The following is a 23,126-nucleotide window of genomic DNA, read 5'->3' as shown; positions in this document are numbered from 1 at the left end:
GCACCTAGAAGAGTCTTCGATTTATCAAGGGCAACGAGATGAAAATGGTTTGTTGCCTTTCTGTGTGGATCTCTACTACATGGCCTGACGCTTTGTCTTTATAGCTTTGGTGTCTATCATGGTTTGCTGTGGTCATTAGTGTTAATGACTAGCTCTTCTGTGTTCTAGCTTGGTATCCAGGAGAGAAACTTCCACAAGATAATGGAATATTTCTAAGAGGTTGGCTTATATAGCATTCCAAATAAATAACAACTTCCTAGAGTTTGGTGTGATCGATTGCATATGGTTTTTGTTTGTTTGTGTCATGGCATCAGAATATCCTTCTGAAAAGTTCCAATTAAGACAGGAATCCTAAATAATTAGAAGGAAGACATTGACAATTTTTATCTTTAGTATTCCCAATAACTTTGGATTCAAAATATGATCAAAGGTCTGTAGGAAAAAGAGATTAACACACCAACATTGACAATTTTGTGTTAATCTGTGACTTAGTCTTAAAAACATTCCTTTTGATTGGAATTTGTTCCCCATTTGAAGTAATTCTCATTGCATTCAGAATGGCTTTTTAAAATGATAGTAAGTATGGTAGTAAGTATGGTATATACTGCTGGTTGACTACCCAGCAGACACTCCTTCCTTTATCCTTTAGAATAGAACTCCAGTTTCGTTCAGGCAAGGAGTGACCAAGTTCTTCAAGGATTTTGGGTTCTTTTGGGATTCTGGTGTCCCAGCTCTAAGGACTGAATCCTGGTTAGTCTTGCACAGTCGTTATTCCATTTCCCTTGCATTGGTTTAGGACTGAGTAGGTAATGTGGTTTTGGCTAGTGAAATGTGAGCTAAAGTCTACAGAGTGGCTTCTGGGAAGGTTATCTTTGTTCCTGATGAAGGACCCAGAGAAGGGCTTTGTTGTATGAAACATGATGTTTGGTGTGGCTACAGCCACTTTGCAGTTGTAAGATGTCTCAAAGACTGTTGTACCTGGATCGCGGAATCCCACCAAACACCACAGGAGCCGCGGATCGATGCAAAAGCAGTGAGGAACTTTATTACAAGCTCGAGCAGGGACTCCCTCCACACAACCTAATGGTCATGCAGACAGAGCCCCGAGTGATGGCGGCGATCCATTTTTATACCGTATAGTGGGGGAAGCGGGTAGCTTAAGGGGATGGTTATTTCTTTAACTAGGGAGGTCTTGTAAGCTACTGATTGGTGGGAGGTGAGGGGCTTTCTAGAGGGACTTTCTTGCCCTCCCTTGATTGGCTAGGGGTGAAGGGTAACTTGTCTTCTCCTGATTGGCTTGTTTGAATTTCTTTGTCTCTTCTCTTTCTTCGGGGGAGTTCTGCTCAAAATGGTGGTATTATCTTAAAATGGAGTCGTTTGAATTTTACCTTTCACAGGACCTCACCCAGGATGGCAGAGTAGAAATCGGAAAAGAACCTGAATATCAATATTGTTGCCAAGCTGCAAAATTGATTAGCCCTAAGACAACCTCATCTTTGAACTTCGTATTCTGTGAAATAATAAATTTCTTTGTCACTTAAGTTATTTTGAGTTGGTTCTTCAGTTATTCATAGCTGAAGTAATTCTGATACAGTAATAAGTATATGCATTTAATGCTTTAACTCTTTTGACTAAAACATTTCTTCTACACATCCTCCAAATGTGAGAGAAGTATGGTAAAAAAAAAAAAAGGTTGCTTCTGCTTTCACTCAGTCGTGTCCGACTCTGTGACCTTGTGGACTGTAGCCCACTAGGCTCTTCTCTCCATGAAATTCTTCAGGCAAGAATGCTGGAGTGGGTTGCCATTTTCCTCCTCCTTCCCAACCCGGGATCGAACCTGCGTCTCTTATGTCTTCTGCTTTGCAGGTGGATTCTTTACCTGTTGAGCCATTGAGGGAGCTCCAAAAATAGATTAAGGAATTGCAAATAATAAAGAATTACAGAATGTCAGTACGGAACAGGATATTAGTAAATTATTAAAAATATTTGTTGAGATAGCTAGATACTAGATACAGCAGAGAAGAAGACAGACACTATCCTTGCTCTTTTGAAACTTATAGTCTAGTGGGTCTTAGAGAGTATTGGTCTAATCTTATTACACAGAAAGGGGCAAATTTTATACCTCTTAGCATTGGCATAATTCTTTTTGTCACTTAATAAAGGAGGCTCAATCCTATTAGGGAAAAGACTATAAATATGTCGTTCTTTTTGCTTTTAACATAAAACCAGCTCTTTTTCTCCTCTGAGTAGCTGAAATTTTTAGCTATCCAAGGTTGGTTCTAGAATTAAATTTGGATATAAGGGTTGGAGAGTACTGAATTTCTGTGCCTAACAAAGTGAGAGGAATTTGGAATTCCTTGAGCAGTTTTTGCATGCACGTGCGTGTGTGTCTGTGTCTGCGTGTGTGCACACGCAGCAGCAAGACGGTCAGTGACCAGGTGCTGATTGGAGCAGGGAGACCATTGTGAAATCCCATGTCATGGATAGCGGCCATTTCTTAACATGTCTATTTGCTGCAGTATTGCTTCTTTTTTATGTTTTGGCTTCTTTTTTTTTGGCCATGAGGCTTGTGAGATCTTAGTTCCGTGAACAGGGACCAAACCCCTGCCCCTTGCATTGGAAGGCAGAGTCTTAACTACTGTACTACCAGCAAAGTCCCCAAAGGGACTTTTAAGATGAGGTGACTAATGTGTTGTTTTAAGTTATTTGCTGTGTCACGCAGGAATGTAACTCTTTGGCGGTGACCTAGAAAACTTCAGCAGAAGTTTGCTACACATCGCAGGCTTTGTTCCCTTGTTACTTGAATAGGGAATCAGGGAGAAAAAGGATTGACCTCCAGGCACAGAACAGAGAACAAGAATTCGGCAGAAGCAGGAAATGAGGGAGATTTCAGCTGAGACAGGAAAATATATCTCACCCTCCCCATCTTCTCTTTGGGAATTTTGCGCTCTGGAAGAGGGCTCCGGACATAATCACTGGATATGGGATGCTCTCATTTGCACCCAGGGACATCTGGATAGAGACTTCCCTGCTGGTGGCTGTAGGAGCCATCCTATTCAATTACTGAGAATTGCTGCTGCCTGTGGACTATAAGGGACCATATCTGCTTTATCAGTAAGGTTCGTACTGAGTAGTGTGTAGCCCATAAAAGAGGTATTCAACCAATATTTGTTAAACATTTCCCTCCGAATAGGGCAAGAATATCATTTAAATGTTGACAGCGTCCCCCCCCCTGGTTTGCTGAGGAGAAGCAGCTGCAGCCCCTCCTGCCTCCCTTCCCCGTGTCTTCCCAGGTGGGCTCTGGGCCAATCACTGACTGATTTTAGGGGAGGTCAGCCAGGTCTACACTGGAATCACCAGAGTACTGCTGACAAGGGGAAGTGTCACCTGTGGACACAGGGAAGGCGGACAGAGAAGAAATCTTGTGGGAGTCTGACTTTTGAGAGATTTTGGAGAAGAGAGCTTCCAGGTGCAATGCACAGAAATGCACACACCAAATAATATATTTATGTAGATAAAAGTGGCAAAAACATGATTTCAATCGGTTTTGCTATGTGCTATGAGTGGGATCTCTTTGGAGGATTTTTAATAGATTTCAATATAGATATTAATTGCTTCTTGGTTATTTTTGAGCTCATTTCTCTGATAGATTCCAGGCTAAGGTTGACTTCTAGGTGAGAAAAGGCCAGCTTGGCTTCATGTGGGTTGCAACTCTGTGTAGTAAACTGAGTTTCATACTTTGATATCCTCCACGGTGACCCCAGGCACTCAGTAGGGATGCACAGTATGGAAACAGTGATAACCTAAGGATTATATGCCACTAAATACATGCAGAATTAGGACTGAGAACTAAAATGAGGGCCAGTCTTATGTTTTGTTCCTTTTTTAGTAGATTGAAAGAGTGATGTTATAAAACTGCATTGTGATATATACACTGTTCATACTGTGTATAAAACAGATAACTAATGAGAACCTACCGTACGGCACAGGGCACGCTGCTTGGTGCTCCATGGTGACCTCCATGGGAAGGAAATCCCCAGAGAGGGATCTGTGTGTATGTGGAGCTGGTTTACTTTAGTTTACAGTGGAGACTATCACAACGTTATAAAGCAACTGTACTCCACTAGAAATTAAAGCAACAACAACAGTGGAGCTCCTCTCAAAACAGTGAAATGCATTGTGAGAAAAGGACGTTTCATTTAGGGACTATGCTAGAAATAGGCACGGGGGTCATTTAGACTAATCTTATTTTCCACTTAAGTTAATCTGTGGCAAGCAAGTCACCACTCCCTGTTACCAACTAGATCCTCCTAAGGATCTCAAAATATCCAAATTGAATTTTTGACAAATCCCTGAGACTCACAGGAAAGTTACATCCTAGGCCCCACTGTAAGTGAAACATCTCTGTTGGAACTCAGTTAAAGCAATGGCTTTCCTCCTTCTTCAGAACACATCCCTATGGCCTCTGTTGCAGCTGAATTAACTGGGTTTAATCTAAATGGAATCTTAGATAGTTTCATTCCTGAGAGGTTGTTTCATTTCGTGGCAGGAGACAAGACTCTTATCTCAATCTGATGATAGGTCGGGACTTCCTGAGAGAGGCAGGAGTTCCAGAGTTTGCAGAGGTTGTAAAGTTGAGTGAGGAGTTCAGGGGCAGGAGCCCACTGTGTTCTTACGGAGCCCCTCAGAGGCTCTCAGAGGACATGCTCCATGGAGAACACAGGGTGGGCACCCCGTGAGAGGTCCAGTCCTCTTCCTCAGCTGCCCGTTTCTACCTCTCTTACTCTCGCACTGCTAGGAGTCCCACATAAAACAGTGTCTGTGGCCATGTTAAAGTAGCAGGAGGATGCAACTCTTCCTTTTTGTTCTTGGAGGGATTTTAAAAGTTCTAGGCCTAAGGCCACCCACCAGGAAGCACTCTCTGCATGTCTCACAGGTGCAGCTGGGAGGAGGTATTATGGCCATCGGTGACCTGACACGAGGTGTGAGCCCTTTGGAAGCTTCCAGACCCGGCTTTCCTTACAGGGCCGAGGTGTTGAGTGTCAAGCAGATGAGCTTGACAGGGTATCCATGACTGTGTCAGGTTATTCAGAGTAACAGAACCACCACAAACTGGCTGGAACCCCGTGTGTCTGAGAAGAGTTCACTGCGTTTGCGTTGGCCAGAGGCTGCCGGCCCACGTTTTGTCGGCCTGAAAGGAAAGAAATGTAGAACTCATGATTCCAAGGGAATGACTTAATGCTGGAGGCTTCTTGGGAGTATGAGACCCCCACACAAAAAACAAGAAACTAAAATGTGCGTGGGTATGCATTTGGAGAAGTGTTTTTACTGCCTCAATGTGGAGAGGATCTGCTGAAGGGTTAATGATGTGGTTTGGGGTCGTGTCTTCAGCATTAAGCTGAGACAAAGTTCAAGGGACCCATTCATCACATACAGTCTCCAACCCTTGCAGCCATGGGAGGATGGGTGCCTCTGGAGTTATGAGCTTCTGGTCAGTAGCCAGGGTTTGCAGAGTGGGGAGTGGGTTACTCCTGTAGTGAGGTGGAAGTCGCTCAGTCGTGTCCCACTCTTTGCGACCCCATGGACTACACAGTCCACGGAATTTTCCAGGCCAGAATACTGGAGTGGGTAGCCGTTCCCTTCTCCAGGGGATCTTCCTAACCCAGGGATCAAACCCAGGTCTCCCACACTGCAGGTGGATTCTTTACCAGCTGAGACACCAGGAAAGCCCAGTACTGGAGTGAGTTGCCTTGCCCTCCTCCAGGGGATCTTCCCGACCCAGGGCACAAACCCAGGTCTCCTGCAGTGGAGGCAGATTCTTCACCACTGAGCCACCAGGGCTATATAGCGGGTGATGCTGATACTGCTGGCAGGGGCACCGCGCTCTGACTAGCAAGGTGTTAACAGGGTCTCAGGTCACAGATGTGGTGTCAGATAGCACAGCTTTGACAGAAAGGAGAACTATGTATGAAGATGTACAAATACATTCAACTCATATTTATCCTCATTAGTGTTAGGAGGAAATTACCCCTGCATCTTTGGGATCTGGAATGCCTTGTATGATTTAAAAAAAAAAAAAACCAAAAAACTCCCACTTTTTCTAGCTGATAACTTATGTGGAGCTGTTCAGATCTGTATTATGATGGCTTAGCAATTCCTGAGCATGTATGAGTGGAGGGAAGGACCATGCTCAGTGGGAGGGGGAGGCAAGCTTGGCTTGCCTATCAGCCAAAGACCATTTGTAAAGTGCATAGTTGAGAGCTGGGTTTTGTAATGGATAGTCCTCTGGCTGAGCTAGAGAAAGGACGTTAGCACAGGGCTCTGAAGGCTCCCTGCACTGCCTGCTCCTCCACACCCCAACCTTCTGTGCTATGTTGCTGTGCATAGGACACGCCCAGTTGTGTCCTACTCTTTGTGACCCTATGGACTGTAGCCCGCCAGGGTCCTCTGTCCATGGGATTTTCCAGGCAAGAATACCTCTTCTAGAGTTCCCCAAAAGGAGGGAAATCGAGTAAGTAGGAAGAAATAGAAAATGACAACAGGAGAATGAGTCAAGAGACTGTTTGGGTTTCTATTTTTATTTTTGGAAGGAGAGAAAAATAAACTACCTAAGATGAGTCAAGGAGAAAAACATTAAAAAATAAAAGAGATGAGTGATGAAGAGAGGAAGGAAATCTCTTTGGTAGATAAAACAGATTTGCCAAATATATTACATTCATTAAGATTTTTCTCTGCTTATAATGTGTGCTTTTCAGAGGCTTTTCTTAGCATTAACGGACGCTCTGGGAGAGAAGAAAGTTGGCAGAGAGAAGCCTAGCAAATATATAAATAAGCTTTGGAGCTTTCAGAAGTTTCATTTCCCATAATAGAACGTTCTCCAGCCTGGGCAAACTTTTTCTTACTTAAACAAATGCTTTGAAAGACAAAGATTTCATATTGTCAGTGGAACATTCAGACTAATAATTGCCTCTGTTCTTTCTGCCTTGAAGTCTCAACAGCCAGCAGATTTATGATTCACTTTTGGCAATAAGCTCCTTCAAATAAATATCACTTTCCCAGGCTGCAAACTGGGTTTCTGAAACACACAGAGATCAACTCCACTATTAGAACTAAGTTTTCTTGGTGTGTGTGTGTGTGTGCGTGCTTATATGACTAAAAAACACAGTGTTTGCTCCCCCCCACCACTTCCTTAGGAAAATTGATCACAAAACTTTATTTTACAAAATAGCCATTTTTAACAATTGATTTACTGCCTGGTGAGATTTTGTAGACGCGTTTGTTGGTGGAGCAGGGAGTGGAGGTAGGAAGGAGAGAGGACAGTTTGGCTTTTCTCTTAGGTTTGTGGACCTCAGAAATTTTATGCACTCTATAGTTGAGGTTTTAAAACCAGTTTACTTTGTAGTTGGCCCAAGATAATTCCAAAATTTTTAAAGCAAATAATACTAATAATAATACAAGTGAGTATAGACATGAAGAAATACATTGAGGGCCAAAGATCCCAAGTTTTGGAATTCAGCCTTGAAGGAGTCTCACCTAGCTGTCTGTCAGTGCTGCTAACTCAGTGAATGTTACTGGATTCCTTTACTACGCCAGGCTTTAGGGGCACCAAGGGAGATGAGACATGGTATTGATGCCTGCATAAATACTTCTAAACTGAAGACAAGACAGAGGAAACATAATGAGCTGTGGGAACGCAAAGGATGCCCAGCCTTAGGTGTGGGGGAGGCTGTGATGGCCGCAAAGTCTTGACTCTTTGGGCTGTGACAGTCACCTAAGTCTGTGTACACATGCATTCAGCAGGGTAGAAGGTAACCAAGCCTCTTTGAGTAGACCTGTGACACCATTTCCTGACCTGATCCCATGATACTGCTCCAGTCTATCTGGATTCCACTTTGTCCCTGCCCCTGTTTGAACTCTGTGTGGGGATTCCTGACTTAATGGTAATGAGCCTTTATGGAGAACTTAATAGGGGCCAGGCATCATGATGCTACATTTTTATTTGTTATTTTCCCACCACAGATATTATTGCCTCATTATAGATGAGGAAACTGAGGTTTACAAAATTTAACTAATTTGCCCAAGGTCACAAAAATTAATAGGACCTAGAACACCGATTTCAATTCAATGCTGACCACAAAGCCTATAGTTTCAGCCATTAGTAACAACAACAATAACAATAGCAGCCGTTAACATTTATTAAGCGCTTACCTATGTGCTAGGCAAACAGTTCCAGTTATCACTTTATTTAAGCCTCACGTCGCTCTTAGGAAGGCATCAGGGTGTCTGCTTTGCAGATGAGGAAATGGTCTCATCAGTGAGTCGCTCGCTGAAGGCTGCACAGCTGGTGAGGGGTGGCGCCTCGAGCCACGTTCAGGTAGCTCGTGGCACCAGAGCCTGCAGCCCTAAGCGCTATGCCCAGTCACCTGTTTGCCAAGAGCCTTTGTTGAGCTGTGCCCTTCTCTAGGTTCTGGACACAAGACTGGCTCTCCTGCTCGGACTTTTCAACCCGACTGCTTGCTTTGATGCCAGACCCGTCATCGTGTCCACTCTTTTTGTCCAAGTGTCCTTTTTGTTTATTCTCTCTCCCCTGAAGATTTACTGAGCACCTATGGGTCCTGGGCACTGTCCTGGGCAGTTGGGAGGGCCAGATCAGTACTCAGAAGTGCTTATTTAGAGGAATAATGGACTCTGTCCTGAACCTAGTTAAAACCCAGAGGGAGGCAGACCAGTCAACGGAGTATTCCAGTGCCAAGTAACAAGTGGTGTGATGGAGGGGAGCTCAGGTGACGAGGAGGAAACCAGCTGTGTGTGAGGCAAGGGCGCAGAAGAGGCAGTGTTTACAAAGTATCTTTAAAAAGCAAGAATGCACAAGCCTAAGGAGGGAGGGCAAAGCAGATCTCATTTTAAGTGCAAGTTTTTTTTTTTTTTTTTAACCTTGTCACACATAGAGTTGGGAAAGTAGATGCCTTATTTGTACTTCAGGAATCATCCATGCATACAAGATTGCACCATAATAAATAACATTTGTGAAGAATCTTCAATAGGACAAGCCAATCTCTGAATCCTTCTGTGCATAATATAGTCTAATCCTCACACTCACACTATTACATAATGTTTTTTTGGTTCCCAGTTTCCATGTAAGATTCTCGAGGGCCTAGGCAAGGAGATGCTGACCTGCCTCTTGAGAAACCTGTATGCAGGTCAGGAAGCAACAGTTAGAACTGGACATGGAAGAACAGACTGGTTCCAAATAGGAAAAGGAGTACGTCAAGCCTGTATATTGTCACCCTACTTATTTAACTTATATGCAGAGTACATCGTGAGAAACACTGGACTGGAAGAAGCACAAGCTGGAATCAAGATTGCCGGGAGAAATATCAATAACCTCAGATATGCAGATGATACCACCCTTATGGCAGAAAGTGAAGAAGAACTAAAAATCCTCTTGATGAAAATGAAGGAGGAGAGTGAAAAAAGTTGGCTTAAAGCTCAACATTCAGAAAACTAAGATCATGGCATCTGGTCCCATCACTTCATGGCAAATAGATGGGGAGACAGTGGAAACAGTGTCAGACTTTATTTTTTTGGATTCCAAAATCACTGCAGATGGTGATGGCAGCCATGAAATTAAAAGACACTTACTCCTTGCAAGGAAAATTATGACCAACCTATATAGCATATTAAAAAACAGAGACATTACTTTGTCAACAAAGGTCCGTCTAGTCAAGGCTATGGTTTTTCCAGTGGTCATGTATGAATGTGAGGGTTGGATTGTGAAGAAAACTGAGCACTGAAGAATTGATCCTTTTGAACTGTGGTGTTGGAGAAGACTCTTGAGAGTCCCTTGGACTGCAAGGAGATCCAACCAGTCCATCCTAAAGGAGATCAGTCCTGGGTGTTCATTGGAAGGACTGATGCTGAAGCTGAAACTCCAGTACTTTGGCCACCTCATGCGAAGAGTTGACTCATTGGAAAAGACCCTGATGCTTGAAGGAATTGGGGGCAGGAGGAGAAGGGGATGACAGAGGATGAGATGGCTGGATGGCATCACCGACTCGATTAACGTGAGTTTGAGTAAACTCTGGGAGTTGGTGATTGACAGGGGGGCCTGGCGTGCTGCGATTCATGGGGTCGCAGAGTCGGACATGACTGAGTGACTGAACTGAACTGAACTGAGGCAAGGAGAAAGTTTCTTTCTTTCTTCCTTTCTTTCTTTTTTTTTTTTTTTTAATATTTATTTATTTGACTGTGCTGGGTCTTAGTGGAAGCATGTGGGATCTTTTAGTTTGAGCATATGGAATCTAGTTCCCTGTGTGTGTGAATGCTTAATCATGTCCGAGACTCTTTGTGACCCCATCTACTGTAGCCTGTCAGGCTCCTCTGTCCATGGAATTTTGCCGGCAAGAATACTGGGGCGGGCTGCCGTTTCCTACTGCATGAGGTCAGATTCCTGACCCAGGAATGGAAGCTGCATCTCCTGCATTGGGAGGGGAATTCTTTACCGCTCATCCCACCTAGGAAGCTCCCTGGTTCCCTGACTAGGGATCAGACCCAGGCCTCTTGCATTGGGAGTGTTAGTGATTTTCTTCAGCTCACACCTGGTGTTGGTGGTTGTAATAAAAGATTGGCATGTTCTAACACAACGGGTACTTTTTTCCCCATGCCCCTCTCCTATGGGAGGCAGAGCATAGAGTAAAGACTATAGATGAGAAGAAAGTATATTTCTCAGTGGTGGAGACCAGTAGTGTTCCTTTCAAACATAGTCAGTTTCTTTTGTCCTACAGGTCCTAGAGGTTAAGGATTTTTAGATCATATAGCAGCAAAGATGGGCTAAATGATTGTATACAGTTCAATAATATTAAGTACCCTCACACTGTTACCACAATTATTAAAAAATAAGTTTTAAAAATGGGCTAAATCAATCAAATCTCCATTTTCTCATAGTTCATGTGGCTGAGCCCTTGACAATGCCAAATGTTTACAATTATGAATCTTCAGTGCAAGTGAAGAGTTGGGATGTGAAATAAAGGCACAGAGGATTAACAAAAGATTGTAAAATTCTCTGCATCTCTCCCTTTTCCAAAGCACCATGTGGAAACAGGTGCATGAGATGGGTTCTTTGATGACTATTTAAGTGCAATTTTCACCACTATATTCAGGTTTCCAATAGCCATTCTGTAAGAACAGATCTGTAAGAAAGATCCTGTAAGAACAGGATCTTAATTCCTAACAGATTTTGCATGTATTCAAAGACTGACTTTGCATCTAATTTATACAGGTTGAAGAAATTTGGAGGAACATAGAATGTGATGCCGAATGTAAGAATATGCTTTATTTGTTAATGTTCATTCATCTGTTTAGTACTAACTATAAAATCACAATGAGATAAACAATAATAGATGAACAAAATAGGGGCTTGTATTCAGTCATTCGGTCTAGCATGAATCAAATAAGCATAATTTACTTTGCAGGATGGTTGTCAGGTTAAAATTGTGTACCTACCATGGAAGAGCTTTGAAAAGTGTCGGTGGGCAGTGTTCTGTCTGGCTAGAGAGAGACTAAAGAATGGAAGAGAAACTGTTTTGCAATAATAAGGAATTGATTTTACAACCATTTATTTAATGGGTATCTATTGCATACCAGTAGACTGTACTAAACTTGAAATAATGTGTTGAGCAAATGGGCATAGCTTCAATCATACTGGAATTCAGTCCTCAAGAGAGAGGAAATTAATCCAAGGATTATAATAAAGTTTGATAACGGCTATGTTAGAAAAAATATCATTGCTGTGTAACAAACCACCCTAATTTAGTGTCTTAAAGACAGCAATCATTTGTCATTTCTCAGGTACCTTTAGGTTGTCTCACCCAGGCTAAACAAGTAGCAGATCTTTTCTGGATTCGTGCATTTGCCCATGCGTCACCTGGGGAACAGCTGATCTGGTCTGGGCTTGGTTGATGAACTTTTCCTGGGTGACTCTGTTCTATACATCCCTCATCTTTCTCTTGGGATCAGCAGGCTAGTCCAAGTATGTTCTTCTCATGCTATAGCAGAATCAAAGAAGGCAAGCGGAAATATATGAGACTTCTTAAAGCATTATGATCGTAACTGGCACATTGTTACTTCTGCCTCATTCTGTCAGTCAAAGAAAGTCATATGGCTGAACCCAGATTTGAGGAGTGGGAAAATAATCTCTTATCAGTGGGAGAAACTGAAATGGTCGCTCAGTCAGTAAAGAATCCATCTGCAATGCAGGAGACCTGGGTTCAATTCCTGGGTTGGGAAGATCCCTTGGAGAAGGAAATGACAACCCATTTCACCCTTCTTGCTTGGGAAATCCCATGGATAGAGTCTGGTGGGCTACAGTCCATGGAGATGCAAGAGCTGGACACACCTTAGAGACTAAATTGTCACCACCATCCATTAGTGGGAGAAACTGAAAAGTCACAGGACACATCATATGAATATACTAAGTTCAGTTCAGTTCAGTCGCTCAGTTGTGTCCGACTCTTTGCCACCCCATGGACTGCAGCACGCCAGGCCTCCCTGTCCATTACCAGCTCCTGGAGTTTACTCAAACTCATGTCTGTTGAGTGCATGATTCTATCCAACCATCTCATCCTCTGTTGTCTCCTTCTCCTCCCACCTTCAATCTTTTCCAGCTTCAGGGTCTTTTCCAATAAGTTGGTTCTTTGCATCAGGTGGCCAAAGTATTGGAGTTTCAGCTTCAGCATCAGTCCTTCCAGTGAATATTCAGGACTGATTTTTTTTAGGATTGACTGGTTGGGTCTCCTTGCAGTCCAAGGGTCTCTCAAGAGTCTTCTCCAACACCACAGTTCAAAAGCATCAATTCTTCAGCAGTCAGCTTTTTTTTATAGTCCAATTCTCACATCCATACATGACTACTGGAAAAATCATAGCTTTGACTAGATGGACCTTTGTTGGCAAAGTAATGTCTTTCTTTTTTAATATGCTGTCTAGGTTGGTCATAACTTTTCTTCCAAGGAGTAAGCATCTTTTAATTTCATAGCTGCAGTCACCATCTGCAGTGATTTTGGAGTCCCCCCAAATAAAGTCTGTCACTGTTTCCACTGTTACCCCATCTATTTGCCATGAAGTGATGGGACCAGATGCCATGATCGTTGTTTTCTGAATGTTGAGTTTTAAGCCAACTTTTTCATTCTCCCCTTTCACTTCCATCAAGAGGCTCTTTAGTTCTTCTTCCCTTTCTGCCATAAGGATGGTGTCATCTGCATATCTGAGGTTATTGATGTTTTTCCCAGCAATCTTGATTCCAGCTTGTGCCTCATCCAGCCCAGCATTTCTTATGATGTACTCTGCATATAAGTTAAATAAGCAGGGTGACAATATACAGCCTTGACTATTTGGAACCAGTTTGTTTTTCCATGTCCAGTTTTAACTGTTGCTTCCTGACCTGCATACAGATTTCTCAGGAGGCATGTCAAGTGGTCTGGTATTCCTATCTCTTTAATAATTTTCCACAGTTTGTTGTGATCCACACTGCCAAAGGCTTTGGCATAGTCAGTAAAGCAGAAATAGATGTTTTTATGGAAATCTCTTGCTTTTTTGATGATCCAGTTGATGTTGCAATTTGATCTCTGGTTCCTCTGCCTTTTCTAAATCCAGGTTGAACATCTGGAAGTTCACAGCTCACATACTGTTGAAACTTGGAGAATTTTGAGCATTACTTTGCTAGCATGTGAGATGAGTGCAATTGTGCAGTAATTTGAGCATTCTTTGGCATTGCCTTTCTTTGGAATTGAAATGAAAACTGACCTTTTCCAGTCCTGTGACCACTGCTGAGTTTTCCAAATTTGCTGGCATAGTGAGTGCAGCACTTTCACAGCATCATCTTTTAGGACTTGAAATGGCTCAACTGGAATTCCATCACCTCCACTAGCTTTGTTTGTAGTGATGATTCCTAAGGTCGACTTGACTTTACACTCCAAGATGTCTGGCTCTAGATGAGTGATCACACCATTGTGATCATCTGGGTTGTGAAGATCTTTTTTGTATAGTTTTTCTTTGTATTTTTGCCACTTCTTCTTAATATCTTCTGCTTATGTTAGGTCCATACCATTTCTGTCTATTATTGTGCCCATCTATGCATTAAATCTTTCCTTGGTATGTCTAATTTTTGTGAAGAGATCTCTAGTCTTTCCTATTTTGTTGTCTTCCTCTATTTCTTTGCATTGATTGCTGAGAAAGACTTTCTTATCTCTCCTTGCTATTCTCTGGAACTCTGCATTCAAATGGGTATATCTTTCCTTTGCTCATATGCCTTTTGCTTCTCTTCTTTTCTCAGCTATTTGTAAGGCCTACTCAGACAACCATTTTGCCTTTTTGCATTTATTTTTCTTGGGGATGGTCTTGATCCCTCCTCCTGTACAGTGTCATGAACCTCCATCCATAGTTCTTCAGGCACTCTGTCTATCTGATCTAATCCCTTGAATCTATTTGTCACTTCCACTGTATAATCATTAGGGATTTGATTTAGATCATACCTGAATGGTCTCGTGGTTTTCCCTACTTTCTTCAATTTAAGTCTTAATTTGGCAATAAGGATCTCATGATCTGAGCCAGAGTCAGCTCCTGGTCTTGTTTTTGCTGACTGTATAGAGCTTTTCCATCTTTGGCTGCAAAGAATATAATGAATCTGATTTTGGTATTGACCATGTGGTGTTCTCCATGTGTAGAGTCTTCTAATACCATACGTTAATACACTAAAGAGTGAAGAATTGGGGAGAGTGAGGCAGCCTTTTGACACAGAACATGACACCTAATGAGACCTGAAGGATGAGTAGGGTTTCTTGAGATGAAAGGAAGTGGGTGGAATAGTCAGAGGAGGAAGTGGTCTAGGCAGGGGACACAAGTGGACAGTTCTAGAGGTTTGGCGACTTTGAGAAAGTGAAAGAAGGACAGTATGGATAGGAGAAAGCAATGGTAGAAATAGACGAGCAGGGTGGGATCAGATTAGGAAGAGCCTTATCTCCATGCTAGTAATTGACTTTGCAGTTTCTCTTATGGACATTCTGAGCAATTTAGGGTTTTGATATTATGGTCACTATTGGCAAGTCATCATAAAATTCGTGGTCTAGATTTAAGGGAGAATGTCCTTGCTCCAGTTTGTAATCACATAAGCAAAAAAGGGCACTTTACTCAATATTTTGATCAGAATTTCACATTATTTGTCCAATGTATTCCCATTCCCTTGGGCCTTCTGCTTAATGTCTTTGCACAATCCCATTTTGACCTTTAGTAATTAGTGCAAATATTTTAAGTTTAGCATATTAATTCCTCTTGCAGGAAAAGCATTTTCTTTGAGAATCACCATAAATCATTAAAAAATTAATTGACCTGTGAAAGAAGAAGGCATTTTCCAGCAAATACTGGCAGTCTATCTCATTATGGGCTAAGGCTCTAGATGTTGGAAGCAGTTTCTGACCTTCTCAGACCTTTGACCCTTTCAAAGCAAAGAAATAACTTTCTTCTACTGTCATTCCTCTGGGTCTGTAATTTTTTAAAGTATTTTAAGGCATTATCATGGCAGAGCTAGAAGAACCAGATTTTACTCTCAGTCTACCATTGACTGCTTGAGTGACCTCAGATGATGCATTTATTCCCACTGGGCTTCAGTGTTTTTGTCCATAAAGACTGGTATAAATGCTCCTTCAGAACCTTCAGCTCTAAAATTCTGTGCTTTTTGGATTATGCTCTGAACATCATGGTAATTCCACAAATGGAGATTTGTAGTTTTCACTTCCAGAAAATGCTTGAAGTACTTTTGCTTTGTACAAAGTTAAGAGTTGAGAAGATTCTTAAAGATGAGGCAGAGGAAAGTCAGGAAAAGGAATTTTTTTAGTCTTTTTAAAAAATGTCTTGGCCCAATTTATTTATTTAGTTTTATTTTTTGTTTAATTTTTACTTTTTGGTCACTTGGCATGTGGGATTTTAGTTCCCCGACCAGGAATTGAACCTGTACCCCTAGAAGTGGAAGCATGGAGTGTTGACCACCAGACAGCCAGGAAGTCCCAGGAAAAGCATATTTATATGTATGCTTCCCAGGTGGCACTAGTGGTGAAGAACCTGCCTGCTGATGCAGGAGACTTAAGAGATGCAGATTCAGTCCCTGGGTGGGGAAGATCCCCTAGAGGAGGGCAGGGCTACTTACTCCATTATTCTTGCCTGGAGAATCCCATAGAGCAAGGAGCCTGGTGGACTACAGTCCATAGGGTCACAAAGAGTCAGATGCAACTGAAGTAACAGTGTGCAACCAATAAATGAATTAGTTATGAGTTAAGACATCTGCCAAGAGGCATTGGAGGGAACAGCAGTGGCTGTTGGATCACCCATGTGCCAGAGGAAGGGCAGTGTTACACAGTGAGCTCTGTGCCAGAATTACGTGAAGGACCTTGTGGTTTTTATTTATTTATTTTTGTTTTACTTTTCTGTATGTATCTTTTACCTTAACTCTTGAGATTCATAATTATATAACTATACTTGGAACATTTTCTAGATCCAGTGATTTTTTTGAATAGCAAGGGAAGTACAGTAAACCTCCCCTACCCACCCACCCCCCAACCCCCACTGACCCCACCACCCCAAGCCAAGAGCCATCAGTGTAGAGGCCTATTGTGAATCGGATTCAATTTCAGAATTTAAATTTGTATTGAGGCTGAAAGCATTTGGTCTCCTGGACCGAGGCTGAATCAGGTGGTCTCTTAGCTCAGTATTTGATGTGTTTGTAATAGCTATTTACTTACCATCTCTCAGGCATAAGAATTTTCTCAGAACAGAGTGTGAAAGGGAAGCAGAGCTCCCTTCTCTGTTGTCTTTCCAGCATTCCCCAGCACACTGATTGGGGCATCTACAACTCAAACAGTTAGACTGTCCCAGAGCAACACAAGCACTCAATCCCAAAGATAAATCTCAAGCATCCTAAAGGTATCCTAGCACTTCAGAAGCCAAGTTCGTTATTTCCCAGGGAAGGGCTTGGCTGGTGGTGATTATAGAAATAAATCTGCACTTCATTTTTAGCCCAGTGGCCCATTACAGCTCGCTTCAGAGTCTAAGCTCCAAGAATAACGAGAGTCATTTTATGGGAATGAGAGATTATAACTCACTGACTTTGTCAGTTCAGCATTCCCCTCGTGTTCTTTTCTCTGCCGAATTGTACAGACAGCTGCCCCTGAGACCACCCCTGTGAGGAGTCTCACCTGTTCTTTGTTTGCTTTTGACTGAGGCCTCACGTTGGCTCTGGCTGTGTCCCTGGGCCACCTGTTAGACTTAAATGGATAAGTGATTGAGAAAATATTCATTTTTAACGCATACATAGCTTCAGAAGGTTTGACTCTTGTTTTCTGAGTCTTACTCCAAACTTATTGAAACAGAATTGCGTCAGAATGCAAATCTCAGGGAAACAAGGGATTGCACAAAAAGTGTGCTGAGTTCACAGAACTCTGACCAAAAGGAGTGTGTCCACGTGTTTATTCACAAGACCTCTTCCAAAGAGATATGTTGGACCACTTGGGATCTGCGAAGTGCTCATGAAAGGGATTGGCTTATCTGGGTCTGTCATCTCCAACATGTGAAAGGCAAAAAAAGAGAGTTATCTGTTCACATTTTATCTCCTTTTGGAGGTTGTAAGTCGTGTCTGACTCTTGCAACCCCATGGACTACAGTCCCCGTAGACTACAGCCTGCCAGGCTCCTCTGTCCATGAGATTTCCCAGGCAGGAATACTGGAGTGGGTTATCATTTCCTTCTCCAGAGGATCTTCCTGACCCAGGAATCGAACCCGGGTCTCCTGCATTGCGAGCAGATTCGTTACCCTGAGCTATGAGGGATTTAAATGCTACAGTGTAGGCACTCGCCTGCTGTGCCGGTGCCTAAGACCCTGCACTCCCACTGCAGGGGCCCTGGATCCAGTCCCTGTTAGGGAACTCAGATCCAGCATGCTGCATGGCTCTGCCCCCACCAAAAAGACACCAGTTAAAAATAAAGTCCTATATATATAGAACTTGTTTTTATATATTATGTGTGCTTTAAATTTTTAAATACCCATAGGGTGGGTGATCCCCAGATTTGGAAGCAACTAATTAGTGCTGTGTCATCTTTTTAGTGAGAACTAGTTAACAAGACTCACTCTTAATGCATGTCCTCATTTTGGCCATCTGTTTTATTTCTGTAGTCCTAAATATCATTTTACCAGGCAAACAAACCAAAAAGCTTGGAGGGATAGAAAGAAGGTGTGAGGGAGGGAGGCTGAGAGCATGGGAACAGGAGGCAGAGAGAGGTAAAGAGGTGATGAGGTCAGGGTGGAGTCCAGCACACCTAAGTTCCCTCTCAGCCTCAAGGTTTAGTGACCTCAGGTTGCATCTCCTTTCATCAGCCATCAGTAAGTGCAGGTGTGAAGGGCTAAAATAACTGGAAGATATTTCATACTCCTTCAAAAGGTATAGGCAGAGTTAAGTGATAAACTACCATTAGCCTCTGAAAAATGGAAAGTTGGCTGTATAAGGTGAGGATGGCAATTATTAATGAATAATCACTTAATACAGGCAGATGCGAAAGTGATAAACACATCAGTTAGAGACCGATTTAAAGAGCGTTCACAGGCCTATTCATCAACCTGAACAGTTCTCCCCACTTTACCCTCCCTCCCCACTTGGGTGGGCCATGAGCTGGGGGTGGGTCAGCTGCCGAGGGCAATCTCTCCCTGGATTCACTGAAATATAAACAAAGTCAACATTTTCCATCTCAATTTGTCATAGCATATCAGAGAGACATAATGAGTTGAAGTTATTATTATTACTTTTTTGGCTTCTCTCTTCTGCTGTTGATTTACATACCAAACAAATTATACTGGGTGTTGAGAGGTGAAATTAGCATTCTTCTGTGGTTACCAATAGGAGGCAGATGTTGGATCACTCATTTAAAGATCTGACTGGTGCTGAAATGAACATGTATTAATATGGCAAGAATAGGGGATAAGTGTATTATACCATTGGGATGGCATGACAATTCATTTATCACCATTTATGAACTATGGGTGCATACACTGTCACAAATGAAGATGGATGTATTATCTCTTGAGGTCTCCTGACACACAGAAGTAATGTGTGTGGGCATATGTGATTTTAATATATATTAACTTGCAAATAACTCTGTGATGCATGCAAGCCATTGCAAGTGACAGGAGAGAGTGCTTATTAGTCAATACACGACTTAGATGGAAGAGACCTAGCAGGAATTAGATGCTGACTGATCAAGGCTATTTTTATCAACCTGTTACCTTCATTCTTCTTTTAAAAAAATTTTCAGGGCTTTCTATTTGGATAAGGAAAAAAATCAAGAAATACTATGTTTAACGTAAAGCAATGCCTTGTGAGTTAAGAAACTTGTTTTGTGATCCTAGCCCTAGAAATGACCCACTCTTACTGGTTTTAGCTGTTGTTTAGTCTTATTGGGTATTGGTTTTTGTTGTTTAGTCACTGTGTCCTTTTCTTTTGTGACCCCATGCACTGTAGCCTGCCAGGTTGCCCTGTCCTTGGGATTTCCCAGGCAAGAATACTGGTGCCATTTCCTTCTCCAGGGGATCTTCCCGACTCAGGGATCAAACCTGAGTCTCCTGCATTGCAGATGGATTCTTTACCACTGAGCCGCCAGGGAAGCCCATTAGTTTTTGTAACTATGTTCAAAGAACAAGATGATCTTGGCTGAGAGGAATAGCAGAGAGAGGCTGTTCCCTTTATTCCAGTGATGCTGTCTCTGATCATTTGGACCACTACTTACTTATAATTTGGAATTCCCACCTAGAACAAAGCCTTATTGAGACAGCATTCTACAAGGAGGCTGCTTCTGTGTTTTTACCCATTTTGGGTCCCTGGGTGATGACTGTAATGTATAGATGAGGTCCCCTTGCTTTAAATTCTCTATTGATTCCTGAAAGGGTCTTGAACTAGGAACTTTCAGGAGAAGACCAAAGGACTAGCTGAGGATGACTAAGTTACATTAAGTAATAGGAATGACTGCACAGCCTAATGGGTGTGATGTGTTATGATAGAATTATTAATTAAAATAGTACCTCTTTATAATAAAAATATTGAGCATTTACTGTGTTCTAAGTCCTCTGGTAAGCACTTGGTCCTTTTATCTCATGTAAACCACAGTTGTCCTGTGAGGAAGCTAAAATTATTATTTTCATTTTATAGATGAAGCTTTATAGAGATAAATTCACTTGGCAAGGTATTATAGCAGAGGCAAGGTTCTGACTCAGAGTGTCTCTGCCTCCAGAACAGAGGTCATTCTGATGGTTACCTCTGTCCTGTTCACTAAAGGACTAGCAATACCCCTGAACTTGTGTGGCTAAGCAAACCATCCTAGGGCTGGTCTGATGGGGACTATCTTCTATTATTCCATGCTGCTCAGGGGATCTCTTGCTACAGAAAATGTGTTGATCCATCTTGGTCTCATCTTTGTTTATGTGCTTTCCTGACATGTAGTCTTGGGGGGCGGGCACCAGGCTTGTTAGCCGAGGATGATTGACAGTGTTTTGTGCTGTGGTCTCTCTGAAGGACCCACAGCCAGCTCCTGAGAGTATCTTCTTTCTCTGAGTGATGTCTGTGTGGGAGACTCCTGGCATCTTTGCCCAGCTGTGGCTGTCCCTACTTAGAATCTGAACTGAAAATGGACTTTATCATTGTTGTAAATGCCCTTCTCCCACAGAATAATCAGACTGTACTTAAGGCCATTCTTGTGTAATCACTCACACACAATATCATGTAGATTCCCTTATATCATGACTGACTGTATGTTTCCATATTTATTAGGTAGATGTTTATATTTTTATGTTTATAAAACATAGAAAGTTGTGGCTATGGAGGCTATTTTCAGAACCAAAAAGCAAGGGTGTCACTTGGTCTTGTTTAAAACAGACTATCTGAAATTAAGCCCACTCCAGTGTTCTTGCCTAGAGAATCCCAGGGATGGCGGAGCCTGGTGGGCTCCCGTCTGTGGGGTCGCACAGAATCGGACACGACTGAAGTGACTTAACAGCAGTAGCAGCAGCATCTGAAATTAAGACTACCCAGAAAATTCAGATTGTATCATCATACAAGAAAAGGAGCACTGGACTTTTGGGGATCTGGTTTCCAGTCCTCATTGCATCACTCGCTTACTCTGTGATCTTGGTTGAGTCACTTAATGTCCCCGCACTGTATATTTTCTTCTGTAAAGTGAGGCTAATACGTGCTTAAATTATTCCCTCCAGGCTCTGGTGGCTCAGCTGGGAAGGTGCAGTAAGTCACAAATAGATCAGTAACTAAATGAGTCTTTTCTGTGCCAAATGCTGGGTAGATTCTGGAGATACAAAGGTAAGCAAGGTATGTTCCTATTGCCTCGTCTCATGGGTGTCTTCAGTTCCTCTGCACAAGAAGCTTGCCATCTTGGGCACATGAGATTATGTACCTTAGAAAAGCACTCTGTGAACTCTAAAACTCTTGGATCACGGTGATCTGGGAAGAAAGAGTTCTGTGGTCCAGTAGCTTATTCTTGGATAATTTTTGGAAATTCACAATGCCAATCTTTGGAAATTTATCCTGGGAATTCATGATGAACATTGGATATTAAAAGCTCTGATAAGCCCGCCCCCGCCGGCCGGGGTGCTCTGGGTGCAGCGCCGAGCCCCTCTGCACCCGTGCGAACACGGCGCTGCAAGCGGTGCGGAGCGTGCGGGCGCGGGCGGCAGTCTGCGCGCCATCTCCACCCAGCGCGCCCTGCTCGCCGCGGCCATGGGGACTGCGCACCGGCCCTGCTCTGCTGTCGGTGCGGAAATTCACAGAAAAACACCAATGGGTAACAACAGAAAACGGTGTTGGAACAGTGGGAATCAGCAATTTTGCACAGGAAGCTTTGGGAGATGTTGTTTACTGTAGTCTGCCTGAAGTTGGGACAAAGTTGAACAAACAAGAGGAGTTTAGTGCTTTGGAAAGTGTGAAAGCTGCTAGTGAACTCTATTCCCCTCTATCAGGAGAAGTAACTGAAATTAATACAGCTCTAGCAGAAAATCCAGGACTTGTCAACAAGTCTTGTTATGAAGATGGTTGGCTGATCAAGATGACATTCAGTAACCCTTCAGGACTAGATGAACTAATGAGTGAAGAAGCATATGAAAAATACATAAAATCTATTGAGGAATGAAAATGGAACCCCTAAATAAACTACTTTGAAACAACTTAATCTAGCATAGTTGTCTTAAATTAGTGGTGGATAGATATTTAAAAAGCAACTTTTAGCAAAAGAAACTACTTGTAACAATGTTTCCTGAAGAAAATACCCCTTAACTTTCTAATGCCTTCAATAAACACTGTGTATCTTTTCCACAGCATCCTGTGATTTTTAGGCTAGGCTCCAGTTATAATATTCAGAATTCCTGAAATTATCTCTGATAAAACTAATTATAAAAATTATGTAATTCAAGGATAGCATGGTTATCTTATACCTTATATGACATTGTAACTTGCTTACAGCTATCCTTGGATTTGGGTCAAAATGATCTTCCCACTAGAAATAACTCCCAGTGGAGAAAAGTTTGTTAGTTGTATAGTGTCCAGTGAAGAATATTACTGTCTTAATTTTGCAATATACTGTGTTTGCTGGTGCTATTTTTATACAGTGAAGCAACAGCCTTGCAGGAGAATAAACAATTTAATAATAAAATATTCAACTTCTTAAAAAAGAATAAATAAAAACTCTGATAAGTTATACAGCAAAGAAACCTCTTGAACTCAGTTTAACCTAGTCTGTCCTAGGACTTAGGAAACACTTTATTTTTATCTCCTGCTGACACCTGGAGTAACACCGTACTTGAGAAACTCCTTTAGTGAATAAAGAGTGACTCTTTAGTAGTCCCTATGAAGGGCATATACTGCCTAGAACACAACTCTGTTCTTACACTCATCCACTGGATTGTATTGCTCACATATTGTCTATTGACAACATTGACTAATCTGTTAGCTTCTCAAATAGTGTCCCTGCCTGTGTGTATTTGTACCTCCAGGACTTTGGTGGAAGGAGTGTCCCTTGACCATTAGTAGGTACTCAACA

The 23,126-nt window shown here is 42.3% G+C and overlaps 1 protein-coding gene and 1 pseudogene across 1 annotated transcript; both read left to right on the top strand.

Annotated features, from left to right (window-relative positions):
- Positions 1–23,126, top strand: part of LOC136159108 (17S U2 SnRNP complex component HTATSF1 pseudogene) — a 210,718-nt pseudogene that overhangs the window by 118,186 nt on the left and 69,406 nt on the right.
- Positions 958–22,370, top strand: LOC136163683 (glycine cleavage system H protein, mitochondrial-like). Its single transcript, XM_065928255.1, has 3 exons — positions 958–1,134; positions 4,937–5,064; positions 21,698–22,370. The coding sequence occupies exons 1-3, from the start codon at positions 958–960 to the stop codon at positions 22,218–22,220; spliced, it is 828 nt and encodes a 275-aa protein (XP_065784327.1). The 3' UTR covers positions 22,221–22,370.

This window comes from Muntiacus reevesi, chromosome 1 (assembly GCF_963930625.1).
Source record: "Muntiacus reevesi chromosome 1, mMunRee1.1, whole genome shotgun sequence".
Taxonomy (NCBI): Eukaryota; Metazoa; Chordata; class Mammalia; order Artiodactyla; family Cervidae; genus Muntiacus; species Muntiacus reevesi.
This window is presented reverse-complemented; position numbering and strand designations above follow the sequence as displayed.

What these genes read in the sequence shown, in the direction of transcription:
- LOC136163683 (XM_065928255.1), top strand. Translation starts at nt 958, where the DNA reads ATGTCTCAAAGACTGTTGTACCTGGATCGCGGAATCCCACCAAACACC. An exon ending in CGGCGATCCATTTTTATACC is followed by an intron (nt 1,135 to 4,936) that starts GTATAGTGGGGG and finishes CATGTCTCACAG; the next exon opens with GTGCAGCTGGGAGGAGGTAT. An exon ending in AAGCAGATGAGCTTGACAGG is followed by an intron (nt 5,065 to 21,697) that starts GTATCCATGACT and finishes CTCTGGGTGCAG; the next exon opens with CGCCGAGCCCCTCTGCACCC.